Source organism: Pteropus medius, unplaced genomic scaffold (genome assembly GCF_902729225.1).
Source record: "Pteropus medius unplaced genomic scaffold, Ma_sr-lr_union100, whole genome shotgun sequence".
NCBI lineage: Eukaryota > Metazoa > Chordata > Mammalia > Chiroptera > Pteropodidae > Pteropus > Pteropus medius.
The window spans coordinates 2,826,159-2,849,012 of NW_024347867.1; the positions used below are offsets into that span (position 1 = coordinate 2,826,159).

General features: G+C 35.2%; 1 protein-coding gene across 1 annotated transcript in view; it reads right to left on the bottom strand.

Moving 5' to 3' along the window:
* The window catches only part of PEX7 (peroxisomal biogenesis factor 7), a 70,705-nt gene that overhangs the window by 42,157 nt on the left and 5,694 nt on the right, over positions 1-22,854 (bottom strand). Inside the window, exons 4-6 of the mRNA XM_039878993.1 lie at positions 12,836-12,913; positions 12,363-12,471; positions 538-644 (exon numbers count right to left, since the gene is read on the bottom strand). Coding sequence (XP_039734927.1) covers positions 538-644; positions 12,363-12,471; positions 12,836-12,913 — 294 coding nt within the window. The remainder of the gene's footprint in view (positions 1-537; positions 645-12,362; positions 12,472-12,835; positions 12,914-22,854) is intronic.

Consider the following 22,854-nt stretch of genomic DNA (forward strand, 5'->3'; position numbering starts at 1 on the left):
CATATTTACTCCACTGCTATTTCTATTCTATATGCTCCTGTGATTAACTGAAGCTTTGCAAAAAGTTACAAAAGGACACTGCTTTCTTAAAGAAGCATGAAGCTTGATTAGACTTATAAGGGAGGATGAAACAAAATTTTAAAAACTGATGGACTGTTAAATTAAAAATCAATCCACAAACAGTTCAGCAGCCTGAACAAGAATGGGAAGCAAAAGATAATACAAATTGGCGGGGTTAAGAGCAAGAAAGAAAAAAATTCCATAAATTGTAAAGCAGTTTCCCAAACAAACAAGTAAGGCTGCACTGTTGAACTTTGAGAATTTCTATTTCTTATTCTGTTTGTTTAATGTGCACTTAAATCCAATTAATGCTAATGCAGGTCACTCATAACCATCAATTAGAAATGAAAGGGACTGAATTTAACTTAATGGTCTATAAACACTACCAAAGTCCACATAAACAAACATAAAATAAAATCTAGAACATTTCAACATCAGCAAGGGCTCAGTAGCTCAGGATAGAGCCAGAGAGAGTACCTCGTTGTATTTACACCAGTCACAACTCAAAATTTCTGCTTGATGTGCTGGAACCACAATTCTGACTCCTGTTGCCTTCATGTCCCAAATTCTCAGAGTCTGATCACCTGGTGAAAGAGGAAGACCTGATCACTTTCCATCACACCACTCGGATGTTCAGTGAGATATTGTACTCATGACAATAAATCAACGGAAAATCCACTGCTTTCACTGTTAGGATATTGCTATCCATATATCACATATTCATATGTACAGATTTTAACTAAAGTAATCCATAGAAACTACTAAAAGTGATGAACTACAAAAGGTAATGCACTATGATTGTATTTTTTAGATCTACTCAAATCGGGGAAGTTCGAATCTCACACTGAAAAGCCCATTGGTAAACAAACGCATCCAGTGCATTTTTCATGAGGAAAAGGCCCTGAAAATCCTCACTTCAAGGTTAGTACCCTGTATCAGCATATCCTATAAGAAACAAAAAACAGTAACAATTTTACTGTGAAATGTAGGCAAAGTGTACCAAGCCAAAATGGAGAATTTTTAAATCTTAGCTTCTGTTTACTACATTTTCATGGGCTAGACAGAGGGATATATTTCTCCCTGGAAAAGAAAACAAGATGAAAATTTCTGATAATCTAAAAAGTACTTTTTTTGTAGCAATTTACAAAGAAGGAAACTGAAGCACATGAAGATGAAATAAGTTGCTCGAGAGAGCAAGTGATGGAATTAGGACCTGGTACCGGAATCAGGCAGTCCAGCTCCACATGTCTACAACTACACCACTGTGACTCCTCATGCTGCTGGAGAAGTGCCATACAATCACATTGGCTGATTCTTGAGGAATTATTCTCTTAATTTGTGTTATGTTTTTCTGTAAATTGGGGGGGGGGGGATTTAATCATACATCACACACACACACACACACACACACACACACACACACACACCGACATTCTGTCACATTGACCCCAAAGTTATTTTAGAAATAAATGTAAGTGTTTTAGTTCATTGGCAAGATTTCACTCATACGTGGGATATAAAGCTGAAAACAACAAATGAACGTGACAAACAGAGACTCATAGACACAGACAACAGCTTAGTGGTTACCAGAGGGAAAGGAGAAGCGGGACGGGAGATAAGGGTAAAGGAGTTAAATATATGGTGACGGAAGGAAATTTAACTTTGAGTGGTGAACACACAATGCGATGTACATAGGACGTATTACTGAACTGTAATTAAATTTTAACCAATGTCGCCCCAATAAATTTAAGTAAATAAATACATAAAATAAAAATTTAAAAAAAAGAAATAAAAGTACTAAAAGATTTCAGATAAAGTTGAAACCTCTGTTGTAGTTCCAATCCCATACCCATCTCCTTGTCCAGGGGCCACCACAATCATGAAATTGGTATGCTTCCCTTTAGTTTGTGTTTTTGTAATACTTTTACATTTTTATGGATCCATAAATACATACTATTGCTTTGTGTGTGGGATTTTAAAAAATGTATTTAAAAACACCATTCTACTACTTGACAAAAGGTTGAAAACCGCTCTGATACAAGAGAGGACTTAATATTTTTGGATCTAGCTAAGGATGATAGGGATAAGAAGGAATGATGAGTCTGAAAAAAAAACCAAATGTAAATTGTTCAGAATTGGTACGGATTAGAGCTTCAAATATCTTCTGGGGCCCTGATTATAATCACTATCTGTGGTCTAGCCACCAGTCAGTAGAATTTGCTTCAGATTTCTAAATAGCTTTGATAAAATGATCTGTCATGATTCTTCCTAGCCTTCAGGGTACAGTAAGTCCTCAACATCATCAATAGGTTCTGGAATTTTGAAGTGAAACGACAAATAACAAAACCAATTTTACCATAGGCTAATTGATATAAACAAGTTAAGTTCCTACAGCATCTCATCAATATTGTAATGAAACGACATTGAACAGAATGACGTTATTTGAGGGGCTGCTATATAAAGCAGGGTGCTGTGGACGTCTCGTGTCTGGTCTGTTCAGCAACACTCTTCTGGAACAACACTCGCTCGCTTCTTGACTTGTGATTCCAGAAAGCCATAAGGTTCAACACGGCTGACCAGCTGCCAGTAGCAGGTCTGCAACTGATGAGAGAAGCTGACCAGGCAATGATAGGTCCAAGAAAGGCCAGTCATAGTATCTTATTCCCTGTCCTAATCACAGCTGACAGGCCAAAGGGAGGTACTTGAAATTTTTCTGAACTATAACTGAAAAAATGTCAGTCCATCTCTTATGACAGAATTTACAGGTTATAAAATTGAGGAGCCGCTGGTGGCCATGTGTCTCATTGTATGAAGAAAGCCAGTGGCTAGAGTCAAGTCAATGAGCAGAGAAAACTTGGAATTAGAGACTGTGAGCCATTCAAGCATCCCTTCCCTTTCTGGGGTTGCTTTTCAATAAATTCTATAACGACCTAAGATAAGATAGTTCAAGTTCTATCACTCGTAGGCAAAGGAGATCCATGATCATCTTAGAGAGAGTAATAAAATTCACTTGAAGTTCTAGTCTCTAACAGCCTAGCCCCAGACAAAAACATTTGATTCAGCATGAGGCTTCCAATGAAATATAGGAAATGCCTAGATAATGTACACCAGCTTTCAAAATTTTATTTGTAATATTAGGTCTGAAACTGTAAAGTCTCCTACAGTTATAACTAGAGCATTGTTTAAAGTTCAATGAGCTTGTGTTTACCCTAAAAGTTACATTATATGGGTATGTGAATGATTTAAAGTACCAAAACATTACAATGAATTTTGACAAGGGAGATTAAGAAATAACTGTTATTTTAGCAACAATACGGATGGGTCCCACAAAATATAATGTTGAGCAAAAGAAACCAGACACAAAAGCATAAAAACAGGCAACATTAATCTACATTATTAGAGGCAGCAGAGTGGTCACTAGGGGCACAGGGTGGAGGTGGGTGATCACGACTAGAAGGATGTGAGAAGGGCCTCTGGAAACCATCTGTTTCTTGATTTGGGTGCTGGTATAACAGATGTGTTCATTGTGAAAATTCATCACTTTTACACTTAGGTTATGTACTGTTCTATATGTGTATTATACTTCAATAAAAGATCAAACAAAACAAGTTATTCTAAATTTCTCTAGGACAATATTTTGGTTCCTCATCATCATACTGGAGCAACATTAAAAAAAAAAGTACCACAGTTTGTCTCCTCTTGCAGTTTAATTTAAAGGGCACAAAAAAGTGAGAACTGCTCTGCAGGAGCTAAGAATTCTACTTCCTTGACAGTCACTCCTCCTATACCCATTTGGCACTTCATCCTCATCACTTTGTTTTCCAGGTAGGAGAGAGACCTTCTGGCCAAATGGCATAGTGACTCATTCAACTCTCTGAGCCACCAGGACATCTGCATTTACATCGTTTTTTTAAATCTTATTTCATTGTCAGTCAGACATTTATCAGGGGCCTGTGATGGTGCCAAAGACCCACCTGAATTACCAGCTTCTCTTATCATTTGCAGACCTGCCACTGGCTAAATGCATAAAACCGAACAGGAAGTGCTGGCTGCTATGTCTAACTTTAAACTGCAGCAGAAGTAGTTGGATAAGGAGGAATGAGTGTAAACAGTGAGTGTGAAACTGTGACCTGAGTAGCAAAAGGATACATATCGGGTCCAAATAATTCAATTTAATTGAAATACCAGATGCCTATCAGATGTAATGCAACTTTTTTCTTAGAGCAGAATGAGTTTTTTTTTAACTACTAGACCCCCACACATTTAGACATGACTATCGCTTAATGCAACTATATGGGGTCTGTAATAGTAGAAAGTTAGTTTTTATGGTTCAAAAAAAAGTCCACTTCATATTAGTCCTCTTTCTGTAAGAGCTCAAATATTCTTCCCTTCTAGCTCATATAACTTAGAAATATGAATTCTGAACTAGAAAAAATGCAATGTCCTTAGAGAACTCTGCTATGGAAGGTAAATCTAGATCTAAACCTCTAAAAACTTCCCCCTTTTGGCCTGTCTTGACTTAGCTAATGATACATTTAGTTCTAGATTTGCAAATACCATACAACTTTGAAAGTGACTAAATTCTTGGACTCATTTTTTTTTTAAAGGAACATATTTTATAGCTCCATAGATCCAGTGCTTGATTCTCATCAAATCCCCGTAGATTTATTTTAAGCCTTGAATGGGCCACCATATTAGTGAATACTGGCCCTCTAGAATGTATCCATCTACTTCTACCTAGTCAGGATTCACTCTTTCCATTCTCAGTGTATGTATGTAGTCTGAGTACTACTATCCTCTCCCATTTCCCATTCCCAACTGCTGAGCCAAAGCCAACCAACATACTACGTGCCCCTCTCTCAGGCACGGTGGTTAGTTTAGGACAGCCACACGGCACCTTCAGAGCCAATGAGAAAATGAAACTTTCTTAGATACCTAAGAACTTCTCACTTTTTCCTACCAGCCAGAAACCAGAAAGGATCTAGGGACTGAAAGCTACTGCCATATTGCTATCACATGGTGCCTGATACTGAAACCAACTCAGCAGAAGACAACAAAAGAGATGGCAAGAACATCCTTTGAGCCTTATTTCCAGCCATGTCTATAAAGCCAGATCTAATTCTGGACTTTTAAACTATGTGAGCAAATAAATTACCTTCTTCCTTAAAGCAGTTTGGGTCAGAATTTCTTTCAATTCCAACTAAAGAAGTCCTGGCTGATAAGACCACTATTTATATTCATTTCTAATAGAACACATGAAAGTGATGTCATTAAACAGATGGTCTTTTTCTCTATTAAAGCAAAAGATCATTCTGTTGATAAAAGGTTTTTTATGTACTACCTATTTACAATTACAGGTAGTTTTAAAAGTTAAGTTTTAGGATTATATTGCTCTCTATACACAATTAATCTGCTTCTATTCTGTCTCATATACTGAACATTCTGTATGCACCATCCAGAGTCAATATTATGTATAACATGCTACACAAAAGTCCAATGTAAAAGGAAGAGGTATGAGAGACTCAGCCCGAAGGCCTAATATACACAGTCTGCCTGACATTTATATAAATACAGCTGTATTAGTTCATGATCCTGTCATTGTCAGATTTTACATTGGCAAAAAAAGAACAATGATTAAAAGCAAGCGAAAACAATTTAAAATTTAAATAATAATATAAATTAACAAAATTATATACAATAGTAAGGTAAAGGAACTTTTAAACTCTATTGTAGTTCAAGGAATTTTATTTACTAAAATTTTTACAAATATGTAAAATTATACTCATCAATTCTAGTTTATTATGAATGATGCCAATTAGAGCTGCTAGCAGACATGTCTTCACTGTTTCACTAAAAGGGAAGCCTGTTTCAATTCACTGAAGGTAGATCTATTCCATGCCATTAATTCCACCCAGGACTGGAAACTACTTCTTTAAAACTGTAGGATGTAAGGCCAAAGGGCACGCCTACCTTAAGATAATGATGCTAACATCAATTTGATTCGAATCTTCATACAAACTTTAATTCAACTGTACTAATAGTCTCTGTGTTAGGGCTTTTCACCAGTAGTAAAATTATAAAAACTGTAACTATTATACTAAACTGTAGTCCTCTTACAGATATGATTCACTATAAGCATGAAACTCATTAGTATTTACACTAAATTAAAAGCATAAAAGGTGATTAGCTGAAGTTGTATATTTAGGCTAAAGGGTTTATTCAAATTAAATGTATTAATATTGCTATCTTTTATTTAATAAACATCTAGACTTATGGTTAGCTGCACCACAGAAAGATAAAAGATCAATTTAGGCTTGGAAAAGGAAATGTGGCAAGGAAAAATATATTATTTATCCCATCCTAAAACCTTGATATTTTGAAAAAGATTTAATTCAGATTATGGATTTAAAAAAACTGTGACAACTTATAAGTTTAAAAAAATAACAGTAAAAAATTTTTGTTGATAGTGTACTATTTTTTATTCTAGGAAACAATGCTGTTAACTTCAATCAGCAAACAAAAAATATTTTAAATTAACTGCCCCTCTATGCATAGAAATTACTATTATTCACTATCATCTGAGATCCAAAAAATTGATTAATCTAAAACAACACACTTCTCTGTACACAATTTGCCTAAAGTTTTCCACTTCTGAGTATCGTTAACCTAATAATACTTACAGAATTCAGGGGCATTTGGTCAGTTTTAAATTTTAGAATTAAAAAATAATAAACAAAAGACAAATACCATATGATCTCACTTACAGGTGGAATTAAAAAAAAACATATAGATGCAGAGAACAGATTGGTGGTTGCTAGAGGTAGGGGTGAGGGTGAACTTTCATGTGTGAAGGTTATAAAATGAATGTCATGCAGATGTAATGTATAGTATGAGAACTATAGTTAATAATACTGTATTGTTTATTTGAAAGTTGCTGAGACTAGATCATAAAAGTTCTCATCATTAAAAAAGAATTGTAATTGTGCGTGGTGATAGATGTTAACTCGACATACTGTGGTAATCATTTCACAACATGTATATACGAATAATAAATAATTATGCTGTACACCTGAAATTAATGTTATATGTCAATTATATCTCAATAAAAAATAATAAAAAGCAAATTAAAAGGATTTCTGTGACATTATATTTCCTATGGAAGTTACGTAACATAATTCAATAACTCAGGGCATTGATATAGTTTATTATCAAGAAAGGAACAATTATCCTATCAATTGCTTATCTTTGGATGCTGGATAATTAAACAAGGAGACAATACCAGAAGCACTCTACCTCCTTCTGTAGCTATTGTCTTCTGTCCTCCCCTAAACAACCAAAAGAGCTTCCATTTCTTTATCTCCCCTCAAGTCTCTATACCAGCAAACATTTTCTGTAAAGGGTCCAACAGTAAGTTTTTTGGCTTTCAGGACCATTTGGTCTTCTTACAACTACTCAACTCTGCCACTGTAGCGTGAAAGTAGCCATAGAGAGTATGTGAAAGGCATGGCTATACTCCACTAAAACTTTATTTACAAAAACTGTCAGTGAGTCATTTGATCTGAGGGTAGTACAGCTGATCCTTGAACAATGAACTAGGAATTAGGAGCTTCAATCCCCTGCGCAGTCAAAAATCCATGTATAAAATGGATGAACATTGCTAACTATTAGGAAAATGCAAATCAAAACCACAATGATACACCATCTCACACCTGTTAAAATAGCTATAATCAACAGGACAAGTAATAACAAATGTTGGAGAGGATGAGGAGAAAAAGGAAGCCTTATACACTGCTGGTGGGACTGCAAATTGGTACAGCCACTATGGAAAACAGTATGGAGGTTCCTCAAAAAACTAAGAATTGATCTACCATATGATCCAACAATCCCTCTACTGGGTATTTACCCCAAAGACTTGAAAACCCATATCCAAAAATATTTGCACACCGATGTTCATAGCAGCATTATTCACAGTGGCCAGGACATGGAAGTAACCGAAGTGTCCTATGATAGATGGGCTAAAGAAGCTGTGGTACATATATACAATGGAATATTACTCAGCCATAAGAAGAGATGAAATACTGCCATTTCCAACAACACAGATGGACCTCGAGATAATCATGCTAAGCAAAATAAGCCAGACAGAAAAGTTGAAAATCACATGATATCACTTACATGTGGGATATAAACCTAAAAGCAACAAATAAGCAGGACAAACAAACAGAGACTCATGAACGTGGACTATAGACTAGTGGTTACTAGTGGGGTGGGGGTGAAGGGGGGATGTCGACGGGATAAAGGGAGTCACATATAGGGTTTAGGGGGAGGGTAAAGTGGGTAAAGGAGATCAAATATATGGTAGCTGAAGGAAACTGGACTTTGGGTGGTAAACACACAATAGAACATACAGATGTTAAATGATAATGTATACCTGAAAATTATATTATTATATTAACCAATGTTACCTCAATAAACTTAATTAAAAATAAATAAAAATAAATAAAAATAAAAAATATCCATGTATAAATTATGAATCCCTAAAACTTAAGTATAGTTATCCCTTGGTATCTCGGCAAGAGATTAGTTCCAGCACCCCCATACCTCAGGATACCAAAATTCCCTGATGCTCAAGTCCTTTACATAAAATGGCAGAGAACATACAGTCAGCCCTCCACATCCACGAATTTTCAACCATGAATCAAAAATACTAATTTATTAACTTGTGCTCTATTCTAAGGTTTCTTTTAATTAGTTCTTCCTGGGTGCTCTGATTTACTGCAATGGCTTTAGTTATCATTTATGAGCCAACGACACAATTTTTTTTTTCAGAAGGCCAAACTTCTCAGCTCCAAACTCAATTTGCTCATTAACAACCCCATATGTGTGTCCCACAGGTCCAATGTTTTCTAAAACAAAACTCAAGCTCTTCTGTCAAACATATTTCTTATCTCAGTTGACATTACCATCTATGAATTTGTCCTTGCCAGGAATCTACGAGTTATTCTTTATTTATCCCTCTTTATTTATCCCTCTTTATTCTTTATTTACCTCCTCCATATTTTATAAAATCACCTTTAAATACCACCTACATTAGCCTGCTTTGTTCCATCTCTTTTGTCACCATCCTTATCCATAATTTTGTCTCTCTCCAAACCGTTCTCCCAGCATCCACTCTTGCTCACCTCTAAACTATTCTCTACATAATAGCCAGAGTGAGTTTTTTACAATGCAAGCCTAATCAGATCACTCCCTTGCTTAAACCTTTTCAATGCCTTTCCACTGTCCGCAGGACAAAATCCAAAATGTTAACTTCAGCCCACAAGGCATGATCTGGGTCCCTGCTTGCTACCCGGCCCTTTTACTAGCCTTTCCTTTTAAGCAACAGTCTACCTGGCTTTCTTTTAGTTTTTCAAATGCATCAGGTTCTTACTTTTGAACATCCTACTCTCTATGCCGGGGATGCTCTCTCTTTGCCAGCCAAAGCCTCCCACCTTTCACTGAGCCAACTCTTTATTTATCCTAAATGAAAGCCCAACCCTACAAAGCAAAAAAATGAGCTTTGACTACTAAAAAATTTAAATGTTTTACAGTGAGAAATAAACTACATAGGTTAAAAGATAGACAAAAACAAAAACAAAAACAAAAACAAAAAAACCTGGGATACAGAGGACTAATTCTTAAATATAAAAAGAGCTCATACGCCAATACAGAAAAACAACTAACATCTCTCAGTAGGAAAATGAGTCAAAGATATAAACATGCAACTCACAAAAAAAGAGCTATGGTGGCCAATTAACATATAAAAGGTCTTCACTCTCCCTAGCAATCAAATATGCAAATAAAAACAATAATTAGATGTTTTTCATGCATCAAATTGGCAAACATTTAAAAGATTGAGGAGGTACATCTGTTTATCTGCTGCTCTAAAATAAACACATTAAAAAATGATTAGTATCATAGAGATTATATTTATGTATACACTCCCCAAATCATCTGATTCCTCATATTGGACTACCATGAGCAGACATAGGTTTATTCTTCCTATTTCATGTCTGATGAGGCAGGGTGAAAGTGACTCAAGGAGGCGGCCTAGAAGAGTGACTCTGCCTTTGCCTGTGCCAATTAAATTGTTCACCTTTGTTTTATTTCCACATTTTTTTCAGCTTTAATGGCACTCAATATATTACACAAATTATCTAAAAGGAAAGTAAAGCAATAAATATTAGTGGCAGAGCTTTTGGGAAAAAAATATATTCAGAAAATTTTCCTTAGCCATATGTTTATTGGTGGTAGAGCAAATAAAAGAAACATGTTGTTGTACCTCTTTTTCTATTTTAAATTTGTCTTACTTTCATAAATGTAAATATATAATATAAATTTATACATAATTCATAATATATAATTGATGGATATTGTTTCCCATCAAGTTTATTCAAAACTACAGTCTAAGAACTCTTTCTAAATGGTGGTAACATTTACTCGAATCAGCTATAATACTAGATTAAGGCTACTAAGAAATCTCCACAATCAAAAACTGTCCTGTAAAAGTAATATTTTCAATGGGGAAAACAAATTTGGGACAGGAGATTTCCTGACTCACAATTACATACGTTATTTTCCTGTACAATTTCAATAACAGAGGTTTTATACATATAAGCATATAAAACCTAACATGGCTAAGCAAATTCAATTTTTGAAAACATCTGACTTTTTCCTCAAGAATATTCTCCATTAATACTTTAAATTTTTTGTACCATATATTCTGAAACAAGCAAGAGAATTTTTATGGAGGAATGCAAGAAAATGTTGACAGTGGTTATATAAAAGGGGGGTTTTACTTTTTATTTGGTATGTTTTTGTGTTTGAATTTCCTTATTATGCACATGGTTAGAATAGGCATTATCTGGGATAGTATTTTTTTCTTGATAAATTTATTTTTTGGAAGTTTTAAAAGTAAAAAATAAAAAGTAATGATCTTACTTTGTCAATTGCCACAGATATTTATGATTAACTAGCATATGTTACATATTCTTAAAATTGTTACTCAGACTTAGCGACCTTTGTTCTGATAAACCAAGGATAAAACCATTTAAACAAAGTAGCTCAATGGCTAGTAAACAAGAGCTAGACTGGTTCCATATTTTGAAAGATTTATTATCAGTTGTAATATAAACAAACTATATTTGTTCATTAATAGCTGTGTTCTAATTCACATTATGAAAAGTAATGGTGTGGTAGCTATTACAATATCACTAAGGATTGATATTCCATTTTCTTAACTACATGAACTATAAGTCCAAATGCCTTTACATGTACTTTTTCCTCACCGCAGAGAACAATTCTATCTTATAATCACGGGCAGAAGACAGTGTTACTCTTGCTGTCTCAGCTTCTCCTCCCCTGTCATCCTCTGGAAGGACCCTGACACTGAACTTCATCATGTAAAATCAGGACAACAGGACACAGGCGGGACTGGTGGGAAGAAGAGGTAAAGGATGAAAGTCGAAGAGCTGTGAGGGCAGTTAAAGGGGTATCAGAAGAATAAGGCAAATGGCCAAGGGAGAGGTGCTCCAGGGCAGCTAGGAGCAAGTGCAGACAGGGAGATCTATCTGAACGACTACCTGGCAGGTGGACTACGCTGCTTTAAATGGTTCTGTAGAGAAGCTGAGCAATATTTCTCTACAACTTACAAATAAGTTCAGGTTTTATATGATTTACAAATTGGCCCAGAAAACAAATTAGTAAATTTCTATGCAAATAGTACAAGTGTAATAATTAAATTTCAATGAAATGATTTTTCTCTATAAAAAAATTAGACATATAAATATAAGTATCTACTTTACTTTAGAACTAATGACATAAATCAAAAGCAAAGAGTCAGAAAAAAGACAATACCAAAGAACATCCTTGCTATGGCTTAGAGGCCATGACTTAGAATATCCCTAGAAGGAGGGTAAACATCAAGGAAAGGAGAGACTGATACCGCAGCCCTCACTTGCTCTTTGTCCTGCATTTCTTCCTCACCAAAAAGAAATACGTTAAGTCAAATGTTTAAAATCATTAAAAAGTAACCCTGGCCTGGCTAACTCTTGTCTAGAGGTTGGTAAAGAATGAAATCGTCTAAAGAGCACAAAGAATCCTTTTCTTTTTTTTGTGGTGTGGTGTGTGCGTGGAGGCGGGGGGGTGGGGGGTGGGGGCGTCTTTTTCTCTCACTATCTAAGGTACACAGCGCCACCTACTGGGGAAAGCAAGGCCACCATTTACTCACTACAAGCAAGGCTTTTGGTAAATATCCAATTATTTACCTGAGGCTGAAGCAAAGCAACCAGGGATGTGGGGAGACCAGATTGTGCTATAAATGATGTTTTCATGTCCTCTAAAGGTGCACAGAGACTTTCCAACAGTTGGATCCCACTACAAATAAATGAAAGGATTAATCAGAGGTAAATTCAAATGTATGTTTTTATATATACAATTCATAAAATAAATATATTTATATACACAGTATACATACATATCTCAAGAATTTTTTTAAAGTCTATTTTTGTGAAAAGTAAGATGGCATTTAAGGGGCCAAAATCAATGCTGAGCTAATTATTAGTTTACAGCCAAAAGATTAAAAAATTTTTAATTCTAATAAATGCTTTAATATATTTTTTTGAAAAGAAAATTAGCAATCTAATTTAAAAGTTATAGAAGTATGTTCTAGAAAGAAAAAAAATCAGTGGGAGCTTTGATGGAGGAATATTTGTTTCTAAATACAGTAATGCTGACATACCAGTTTGACGGTTTGATCCCATGAACCAGACACGACAAGCTGTTCGCCTCTGGTTTGGCTCCAATCAACACTATACACCTAAAAACATTTGAAAGTGTCATTTAGAAAGCAAAAGAGCATCAAGTTCAATATTACATTTTATCTCTTTATAACAGTGATAGCCAGTTAGAACAATGAATTCACTTTGGTGAAACAGTAAATAAAGTCCTACAAACCTCAACACAGTATCTGAGAAATGGAAAGGTCATTTTGTCCATTCCTCCAGACTTAGCCCTTACTGATTCTACTTTAATAGGATTCTACAGAATCTTTCCAAACCTTCTTTGACTAAAACAAATTACACATATTTTTGAACCTACCAACAAACCACTGTTTGCATCACCCTGAAGAAATGTCAAAGCAGATTAGAAAGTTAGTCACCTAAAAAAGCTTGCCAGGTCAATGTTTATGAGAAAGCATTAAAATTCAATTACTATCCCTATCTGGCCTTTCTTAGAAAAAGCTTATAGGAACTAGGTGATCCTTTCAGATCTCTTGGTAAACAGCCTTATCCAATGCTGCTATTCTAACCTATGCTTCACTGCTCTCTGCAAATCACTGTAAATGAACTTTATAAAAATACTTTTCATCCTGTCATTTTATACAACAGATTATATACACATCACTAGCATAAGCTAAGTTCAACAAAATATGTGCACAATTATACTTTATAAGAATAGTCCTGACATGGATCTGAGTGTGTCATTAAATGTAATCAGCATGTTATTTTGAATCTAAAAACTCTTTAGCTACCATATTTACGTAGAAAGTATGAGTGTCTAGGGTTTATTGTGGCTTAAGTATGGATCACCTGTTCTTGGCTGCCTAGTGCTAAGCTGAGCCATGCTGGAGCCTGAGTTAAAAAGAAAATCAATAAAATTGATCCTGTCTTTATTTAAAACTCTCATATTTTCTTAATTATAGATTTTGTATGAATTTTGATTTTTAAAACTACTGCATTAAGAGATTATTTATTTTGACTACTGAGTGCTTTGGGGCTCCCTAAAACTGTGTACCCAACGTGAGTGCCTAACCTACCTCACCCTAGTCCTGGCCCCGCTGCTGCCCATATCCAGGCAAAAGAGAGAAGAGCAGCTGGAACACCAAAGAAATCACAAAGTATACAGAAGAGGCAGCAAAAACCAAAGAGCCGCTACAGCCATCTGTTAGTTATGGATGGAAAGAGATAGGTTTGGGAGCAGTCACTGAAGATCTTGAGAGCTGAAGAGTTTTATTTTATCCTCTGGACCCAGGCTCAGCAAATTTCTTCTGTCAAGGGCTATATAAATATTTTAGGTTTCATGGGTCATTTGATCTTTGTCACAACTACTAAACTCAGTCTTGTAGAGCACAAAAATAGCCATAGGTAATACTTAATGAATGGGCGTGGCTAAGTTCCAATAAAACTTTATTTATAAATCAGACAGTGAGTTGGGTTTAGCCTTGGCCTAGACATAGTAGTTTGCCATCCCCTGCTCTGGGCTAATGTGAACAGTCAAATATAACCACAATAGCAAATCTTTATTGAGCACCTACTGTGTGCCAGATGTTGTCGTAAGTACTTTATGTAGTTTATCTCATTTAATCTTCACTTCTATGACGCACATACCATGAGGCACAAAGGGGTGAGTAACTTGTCCAGATTCCTAGTTAGTAAGTTGCAGAGCTGAAATCTGAACCTAGGTAGTTATAAATATTAAGGAAATAAAGCCCTGCTCTTGTTGATATCACCCTTTACTGGAGCTACAATTAGGCCCAGACTTACTTCCTTTTGTTTTCATGAGTTATCCACACCCAAGAACTTAAAGTCCCTGGCCACCTGGTGAATTCTTGCTCATCCATCAAGACATGGCCCTGTTATGTCCTTCATGAAATAAGCCTCCCCTGATGAACTCCTCAAGAAGTTCGATGCTTCCTTCTGTGCACTCCAACGGCATCTTGTACCAACTTCTAACTCAGCATTTACCATATTTTACCAAAATTCATGCTAAATAACTGCCATATCTGTTAGATTTTGGAAGACCCCTCCCCAAGCAAAATAATCTTGTATGTCGATGCTCATTGCAATAGACACTCAATAAATGTGAATTAAAATAATTTAACCAACCAAATTTATCTTCACAAGTAGTTATCACTGCTAAGTAGTTATAAAAAGCCACTGTTTTCATTTTAGAAAATAACTGAATACAATTAAAAACTAACATCATGAACTCGGATTCCACTGCCTCTAATACATTTCCAGCATAACACAGGACTGGAGACCTGAGACTTCTCACCTTTTAAAACTGCAAGAGTCTCCACAGGCTCAGAGAGAACCCAGCCTTAATGAGAATAAAATATAGGAGGTTGGCAGTGTTGCTGCTAACTGTCTTAGCTGACACACAACAACGCGGCAAGCAGTAGAGCTCTAAGACAAAACTAAGGATAGGACACACGTGGTGAGATTAAAAATAGAATAATAAAAAAGGAAATAAAGGTGACTCAATAAATATTTTATTTGTTCTATTGTGTTTAAACATTAGGATACAGGAAAGTAACAGCACAAGCCAGGATGTTGTGTTTAAGAAAAAAAAACTATAGACATAAGTACAAAAGGGGCGCTGGGATGAGAAATTCAGCTTCATGCCCAAAAGGGAGGATTCAAGCAGGACCTTGAGGGCTGGCTAAAATGTCAACAGCAGGAAGCAGAGGTGCAAACACTGACCAGAAACTCCCCCAAAGGCATATATGGGCACAGAAAGCACCCCAGAGATCAGGAGTAGTGAATACTGCACAATAACACCGAGGTTTTGTGCCTGGGGACTGTCAGTGATAACGGCAATAGCAAAACTGGAAGACCAGAGAAAGGGAGATAATGTGTAATTTTAGACATACTGAGTATGAGGTGACGACAAGATAGTCAAGTGGAAATGTCTAATAGGAACAGGGTTTGGGCATTAACCGCAAGCTCTGTAAAAAGTTTACAGCCAGAAAGATGTTTATAAGACAGCCGAGAAGGCAAGACTAGATTCCATTATCCCAAAAGCAAGTCAATTCACTATTCAACAAATATTTATTAAGTATCTACTAAGTATGAGGCAGAGGGGGTGGGAGAATACAATGTTAGACAAGACAGATAATGTCCCAGCCCTCATAGATCTTATTTGTTTGTTTGTTTAGATCTTATATTTTGGTAGGGGAAGATAGACTGTAAATAAATACGAAATTTCAGTTTTTGAGTTTTAAAAAATTACAAAGCAAAAGAAAGCAAAGTAAGGAAGCTACAAAACAATGACAAAGGCAGGAAGTCACTTCTCACTAGAGTAGTCAGAGATCACTTCTGAGCAGAGACCTGAGTGCAGTAAAAGAGGGTACTCTACATATTTGAGAGGAAAGGCTTAAGGTAGAACAGGGAAAAACCTTGAAGCAGGAAACAAGTTTGTCATATTTGAGGAACAGCAAGGTCAGATAGGAGAAACAAGATCCCAAAGGGCCATGGTTATGACTTTGTATATAATTTCTCTTAAGAGGCTACAACCATCAACTATAAGCTACCACCCAGATTATAGCATCCTTCTAACTGTTCTCCCCATCCATTCTTGCTCACCACCAATTCATTATCCACACTGCAGTAAAACAATCTTTATAAAACACAAATTAATGTTGCTCCCCTGCAGAAAGCCCTTCAGTGGTTTCATACTATGTGGCTCCTGTAACTCACCATCCTCACTCAACATGAGATTCAGTTATGTCGTTGCTTATTACCCAAAGGTCTAAATCATGCAAAACTACGCATGACTTCGGATGCATACATGTACAGTAAAATTAAAAGGAAAAACAAAAAATATATAAATAGAAAATTCAGGGTAGTGGTTGCTCCTAGGAAGAAAGGAGGAAGGAAAAGGAGAAGGATAAAATTAGAAAAAAGGGGCTAAAGGACAGATTCAGTAACAAGGGGCTCCAGCAGCACAGGTAATATTTTACTTCTTCAACTAGACGAATATGTGATTGTCTATTATACATTTTTACATCCTACAGATATTTTATATGTATGCAATATTTCACAGTAAATTATTTTAAATCTTTGATGTCTTTCCACTGATCTTAACATAAGAGCCAAAATGCTCACTGCTCTGGGCACACATGCTTGAAGCCCTCCCCTTCAAGTATGCACTTTCCTTTGCTTCTAAACCTATTCCTCTGACCTTTCCACCTGAATAAATTCCTATTCTGCCCTCCCTGTCCCTTCCCTAGACAAGATCTTTCCCTGTTATAGGACTCTGTATGTTCGCAGCACTTACGTTATAAATTAGATAACCAGCAGCTTAAGCCTCTCTCCCCTTAAGAGGGCAAAGACTCCAGAAGGGCAATGACCTGCCTGACTTATTCATCTTCCCCACTAAGCCTAGTACAGTCCTTTGCAGACAGTAGAGTTAATCACAGTTTTTGGAATAAATGAAGGGGCAGAGAAACAAATCTGAATGGAAAGCACATCTCACATTAGTCTACTCTTTCATCTTCTCCCTATTCCCAATTTCCTCCTCCACTCCCATTCAAACGGTGGACACAGCAAATGGTCAAATTAAATATAAAAAAAGAGGAAAGATACACAGTTATGCTTTAAAAGCAGTATCCTCTAAAGGCCTATCTTATGAAATTACTCTTGGCAGTGGTGAAGAAAATGAATTAGGAAACTGCAAAAAGAAAAAAAAAACAGTGAACAATATTTTGTGCTGCTTTATGAAATCTGAACCTCATCAAAACCACAGTTTGAGAGGACAAATTTTATTACTGAAACCAATTCCCAAAGAGCTTGTTTTTAATCTACTATATAGTATTGCCCTTTTTAAGTTGGTCTATTTAATTAAAAATCATCAAATAAAAACTATGTCCAGAACGTTCATACTTATCTGTATCAATACAAAGAGAAGAGACACTGACTTTTAATTACTGCGTTATTAGAAAGGGCTACATATTTCTTTTAATGTGAAGCAAAAATTTGTTTTAATTTTTCACAATAGAAAATTTTAAATGTGCATGAAACAGCATTATAAATCCCCAGGTATCCATCAAACATCTATAATTATTAACATTTTGCCCATCTTGCTTCATCTGTCTCATTTACTCACAGACAGCCTGACTGCTGGAGTATTTTAACATGAGACCATTTCATTCATAAATACTTCAGCAGGTAAGGACGGTGTTCTTTTTAACATAAACTCAAGGCCATTTTCACACCTAACAAGATTAACAACAGTTCCTTAATATTATCTAATACTTAGTCCATATTCATATTTCCCTGTCTCAAAAATGTCTTTTTACAGTTAATTTGAATGAGATCCAAACAAAATGGACATTTTACATTTAGGTGTTATGTCTCTTAAGTCTCTTCTAATCTAGGAAAGTCCTCCTCCCCACCTTGCTTTTCCTACCTCCTTCTCCAGTGACATTTATTTCTTATAGAAACAAAGTTAAAGTCCTGTAGAATCTTCTACATTCTGGACTTGGCTAATTGCTTCCTCATGGTGGTGTTTAACTTTTTTCTCTACCCTTCCTATTTCCTTTAAATTGAAGTTAGATCTAGAGGCTTGATTAGATTCAGTTCAATCTTTTTTAGTTTCCTATTATATTAGGTGGTATATAATTTCTGGTTAGTCCACTTTCAGTAATCCTAAAATTGTTCAGAAGATGTAGCAGTCTTGCCTAGAGTCACTATTTCATTAGGGGCTACCAAATGGTGATTTTCCAATTCTGTTCTTCCTTCTGCATTTATTAGCATGAATTCCATTTTAAGGAATTTTCCACATCAAATGTTTGACACTTACACCATAATAAAATTCACACAGGAAAGACAGGATAAATGCCTTGATTCTTTACCTTGATTTATCAATTTTCCGAATAAGTCAGTTGTCCCAGTAATCTTCAATGGTGACCAGTTTGTTTGTTTTTTAATGAGTGCAAATATCCATATAAGTGTGTGTCTCTGTGTACGTACAGTGTTTCAATCCATTGCTGTCATTCTTTTTGATGTTCAAACTGTCCCATGATTGGCCAGTGACAGTTTCTTCAGGATGTCTCTTTTAAACTTTCGACACGATCCCAGTGGCCCTTCATAGCTTTCTGACACAAGAAGATTCTTGGATTTATCTCATGTTTCCTTCCCAGTCCTGGAATCAACTACTTCAAAGATCTCTGTTCCTTTTAGTGGGAAAGAGTATAAAGAGGCCGTAATCTGGCACTAAGGATATTTATTCACTGCGACTGAGTTGTCATTGCTTTCAGGTCTTTACTGTCCAAAGAACTAAGAAATATGTAATTTTTTAAACAGAGAACAATAAATCATGAGCCTATCTGGATATTTCCCATTCAATTTTAAGATTAAATGTTTCTATTTAATTTTTTTATTCTCATATAGCTTTTAGAACTTTTGATTTCTAATGATACAATTACTGATATGCTTTACTCTGCAAAATACATATGAGTTTCAAAATAACAACACTAATTTTTCTGAATGCAGTTTAAAACTTCTTTGTAATTCTTTTTATCAGAAATATCCCATTAGGTATGTATAATTACAATACTGTGTTTTTAAAGTCACTTGAAATAATTATTTTCAATACCTGGTTATAGAAAAAATTTGATATACCACTAAATAAATTTGTTTTTAAGTTTTAGCAACTGCTTTTTTCTTTATTATTTAAATTGTGATTTTTTATTATTTACAATATTTCAATTGCTCCAGCGTCAAACCTATAACACAAGTCATATTTGGAAAAATCTTGTTTCCATCCTTGTCCTCTCTCCCCTGCTTTCTTCCCCACTCCCTTAATAAACCATTTTTAGTAGCTTTCTAATTATCTTTCTTTTTTTTAAATAATAAAGTATATTTAAAATACATATTATATAAATATATTTGAATATATATATGCTTATATTCCTCCCTGCCTTACATAAAATATTAAAATAGCTCTGCCAATAATTCCTTCACAGGCTATCAGCTTGTAGCTAAACTAAAAAGAATTTCTAGTTTCATATGATTTTAAATTATCAAATAGGATTACATCATTCTATATATATTTCCTAATAGATTCTAAAATAGGAGATATGAGGTTCTAATTTTTAGGTACAGTTCACTCACCAACTTGCTTTAGAGACAGGCATAGTGTTTGAGACCTGCACTGAGTCTATGAGAGAGAGTTTACAGATACAGTATCGGTGATCATGCATGAAAGTCATTCTCTATCCAAACATACCCCATTATAGTTTCAATCTACTTAAAACTATCATTTTCTCATCTTTAAAAAAAAAGTTTTCAAGCTTCGAGGTTAAATTGATGTGAGTTAGCACTTTGCAAGGGAAATCGAATCACTCTTTTTATTAAGTATTTAAAAAAATTTACCTTTTGAATCTACAACCTCCAAAATATTAGACGATTTACATATTAAGGTCAATATAAGTGAATGCCTACTAAGTTAAGACAATGGCTTCCAAACACGTTGCACATTGGAATCATCTGAGAATCTTTATATAATACTCATGCCTGGCTCCAACCCCAGATGCTGTGACCTGGGCATGAAGATTTTTAAAACGTCCTTAGGTGATTCTAATATGTAGCAAAGTTTGGGATCCACTGAGTTATTAAGACAAACATTTGCCCATTTTTCATTTCAAATATTAAAATTATAAATAGTTACTTGATAGTCTAGTCCTACCTAACAACTGAAAAGATGAGCTAAATGGACAGTGAGTAATTCTTAGCCATCCATGTATGTCCTGTCTTCTGCCCAGAGTATGTGGCCCTAAATCTACAAAATCAGGCCATCTCTCTCCTGAAGGTTCAAAGCATAAAGTCCAGCCCCCAGCCAGGTATCTAAGGCCCATCAGGATATATGCCCCATGTCTACCTTTCCTGCCTCATCTCCCACCATTCCACCACACACACACTGTATGCTCCAGTCACACCAAAGGACGTGTGGTTGCCTGAACATGTCATGCTCTTTCACAGATCTGCACCTTTGCAGATGCTCCTCTCCATCAGAAATGCCTTTTTTCCTGTGGGCTGCCTGGGAAACTCCTCCTAATTGCCCAAGATGCAGCTCGAATATCAGCGTTTTTTTGTGAAGGTCCTTGGTTCCCCTCTCTCTGTCCTCTCTAGATACTTCTTTTCAACATTACCACACTGTATTAAATGGTTTTCTTGCATGTCCCAGAGATTAGCATCTGAGTTTTCAATAACTAGCACATGCCTGGCACATAACGTGTGCTACCAGTATGGACAAGTCTATCTCTTTTAATACAAGTTCTTTAAAATACTAAACAAAGCTCCCCCAAAAGAAAGTGCTTTTAAAACCTAAGAATTGAAAAGTGATAAGAAAAATTACATCCTATTGATAGTAAAATCCAAAAAGGGAAAAATTGATTCAACTGACACATAACTGGAAACTATTTTCTCTACAATCACAATTCAAGGGGGAAAAGTTTTAAACTGCTATTTTAAACTATAATAAAATCTTACTGCAATAACCCAGTCCAGAATGAATGGCTGAGCCTGACTAAACCTGCAAAAAGAAATACATCAAGTTCAACTGTACCCTTGCTTCTGTAAAAAAAAAAAAAAAAAATCAGGAAAGGAGGGAAAGAAGAAAGGAGGGAGGGAGGAAAAACATCCCTTTAGTGGATAAATCTGTTATGCAGTTTTAAAGATAAATACATTTCTAAAGAGAACAAACTGCTGTCAAATGCATGAGTGCTTGTCATTCTGTTTTAATATTTTTTATGGGCACCCATTATTATAAACTTCTCAGCTTCTATTATTATAAAAGAGTAAGTAATTGGTCCTTTTTTAAATAAGCAAGATCTTAACCATATAGCACATCTTTACCAGAAAATGTATAAAGACATTTTCTTCACGACACGATAAAAAGAGTTGCATACTTAGTTCAAAGACAAATTTGAAATAGATCAAATATCTATTTCAAAAAAAACTTAAAATAGATCAAATATCTTTTAAAATTTTAAAATTTTTCACAAATTGATAAGCCTCACTATTTAATAGACAAATTTTGACTATTTTTAAAAATTGTGATAAACATGCTAAAAACTAGATACTTAAATAAACACTGATTTATGTCATCTTTAAAGTCAGTTTTAACTCTCTCAATAACAGTGCTATAAGTCATGAAGTAGAGAAATAAAATTCTTAATACACTCTCTTTTTTTCTCCTTCTTGCTAAACTTTTAAAAATTTTCCTATTATATAAGCAGCAGAAGTCTAAGCTAAAGGCATTTTATAGGGCTCAAAAGACACACTGGGTTCTGTAGATACCAGTTAAACAATATAGAGTCTTCTCTCGGATTTCTGCCTTGATGCTAAGTATAGAAGCCATGCAAAGGAATAATGTCCATGATTTTCTTTCATTTCACCAAGACCATCATTCCTTAAGGTCTAAAATATATCTAGGTCTTGGCTTTCTCCTTCTTGCTTCAGTACCTACTTTGACTATCTGAAAATTGACTGCTAGATGTTTCTTAGACAGTCATTGATCAGTGAAATGAGTAACTGGAAGATTCCTAACTTGTTTCATGTTTTTCTAACGCTATTATGATATGAAAGCAAATAATAATAATAGCTCATAACTTATTTAGTGCTCGCTCTGGTCTAAGCACTCACAATAACACTAAGGTACAGACTAATATTACCCTAGTTTGCAAATGAAGAAACTAAGTTTTAGGAAAAATAAGTAACTTGCCCAAGGTTACAAAGCAGGAAAGTTATAGAGCCAGAATTCTGAAACCATGCTATTCATCCTTATTCTATACTCTCTCCCATGGGTGTGCTATTCTATTATATAACATAGCTTCCTTGGACACATTGGTAGAAAAAATAGGAATCAGCTATGTTCATTCACTTATTAATGTATTCAACAAATATTTATTAGCTCCTCAAAATGCTCTCGCTTGTCCTTAAATCTTTTTAGGTGTTTCTGAGTATTTGGTATAAG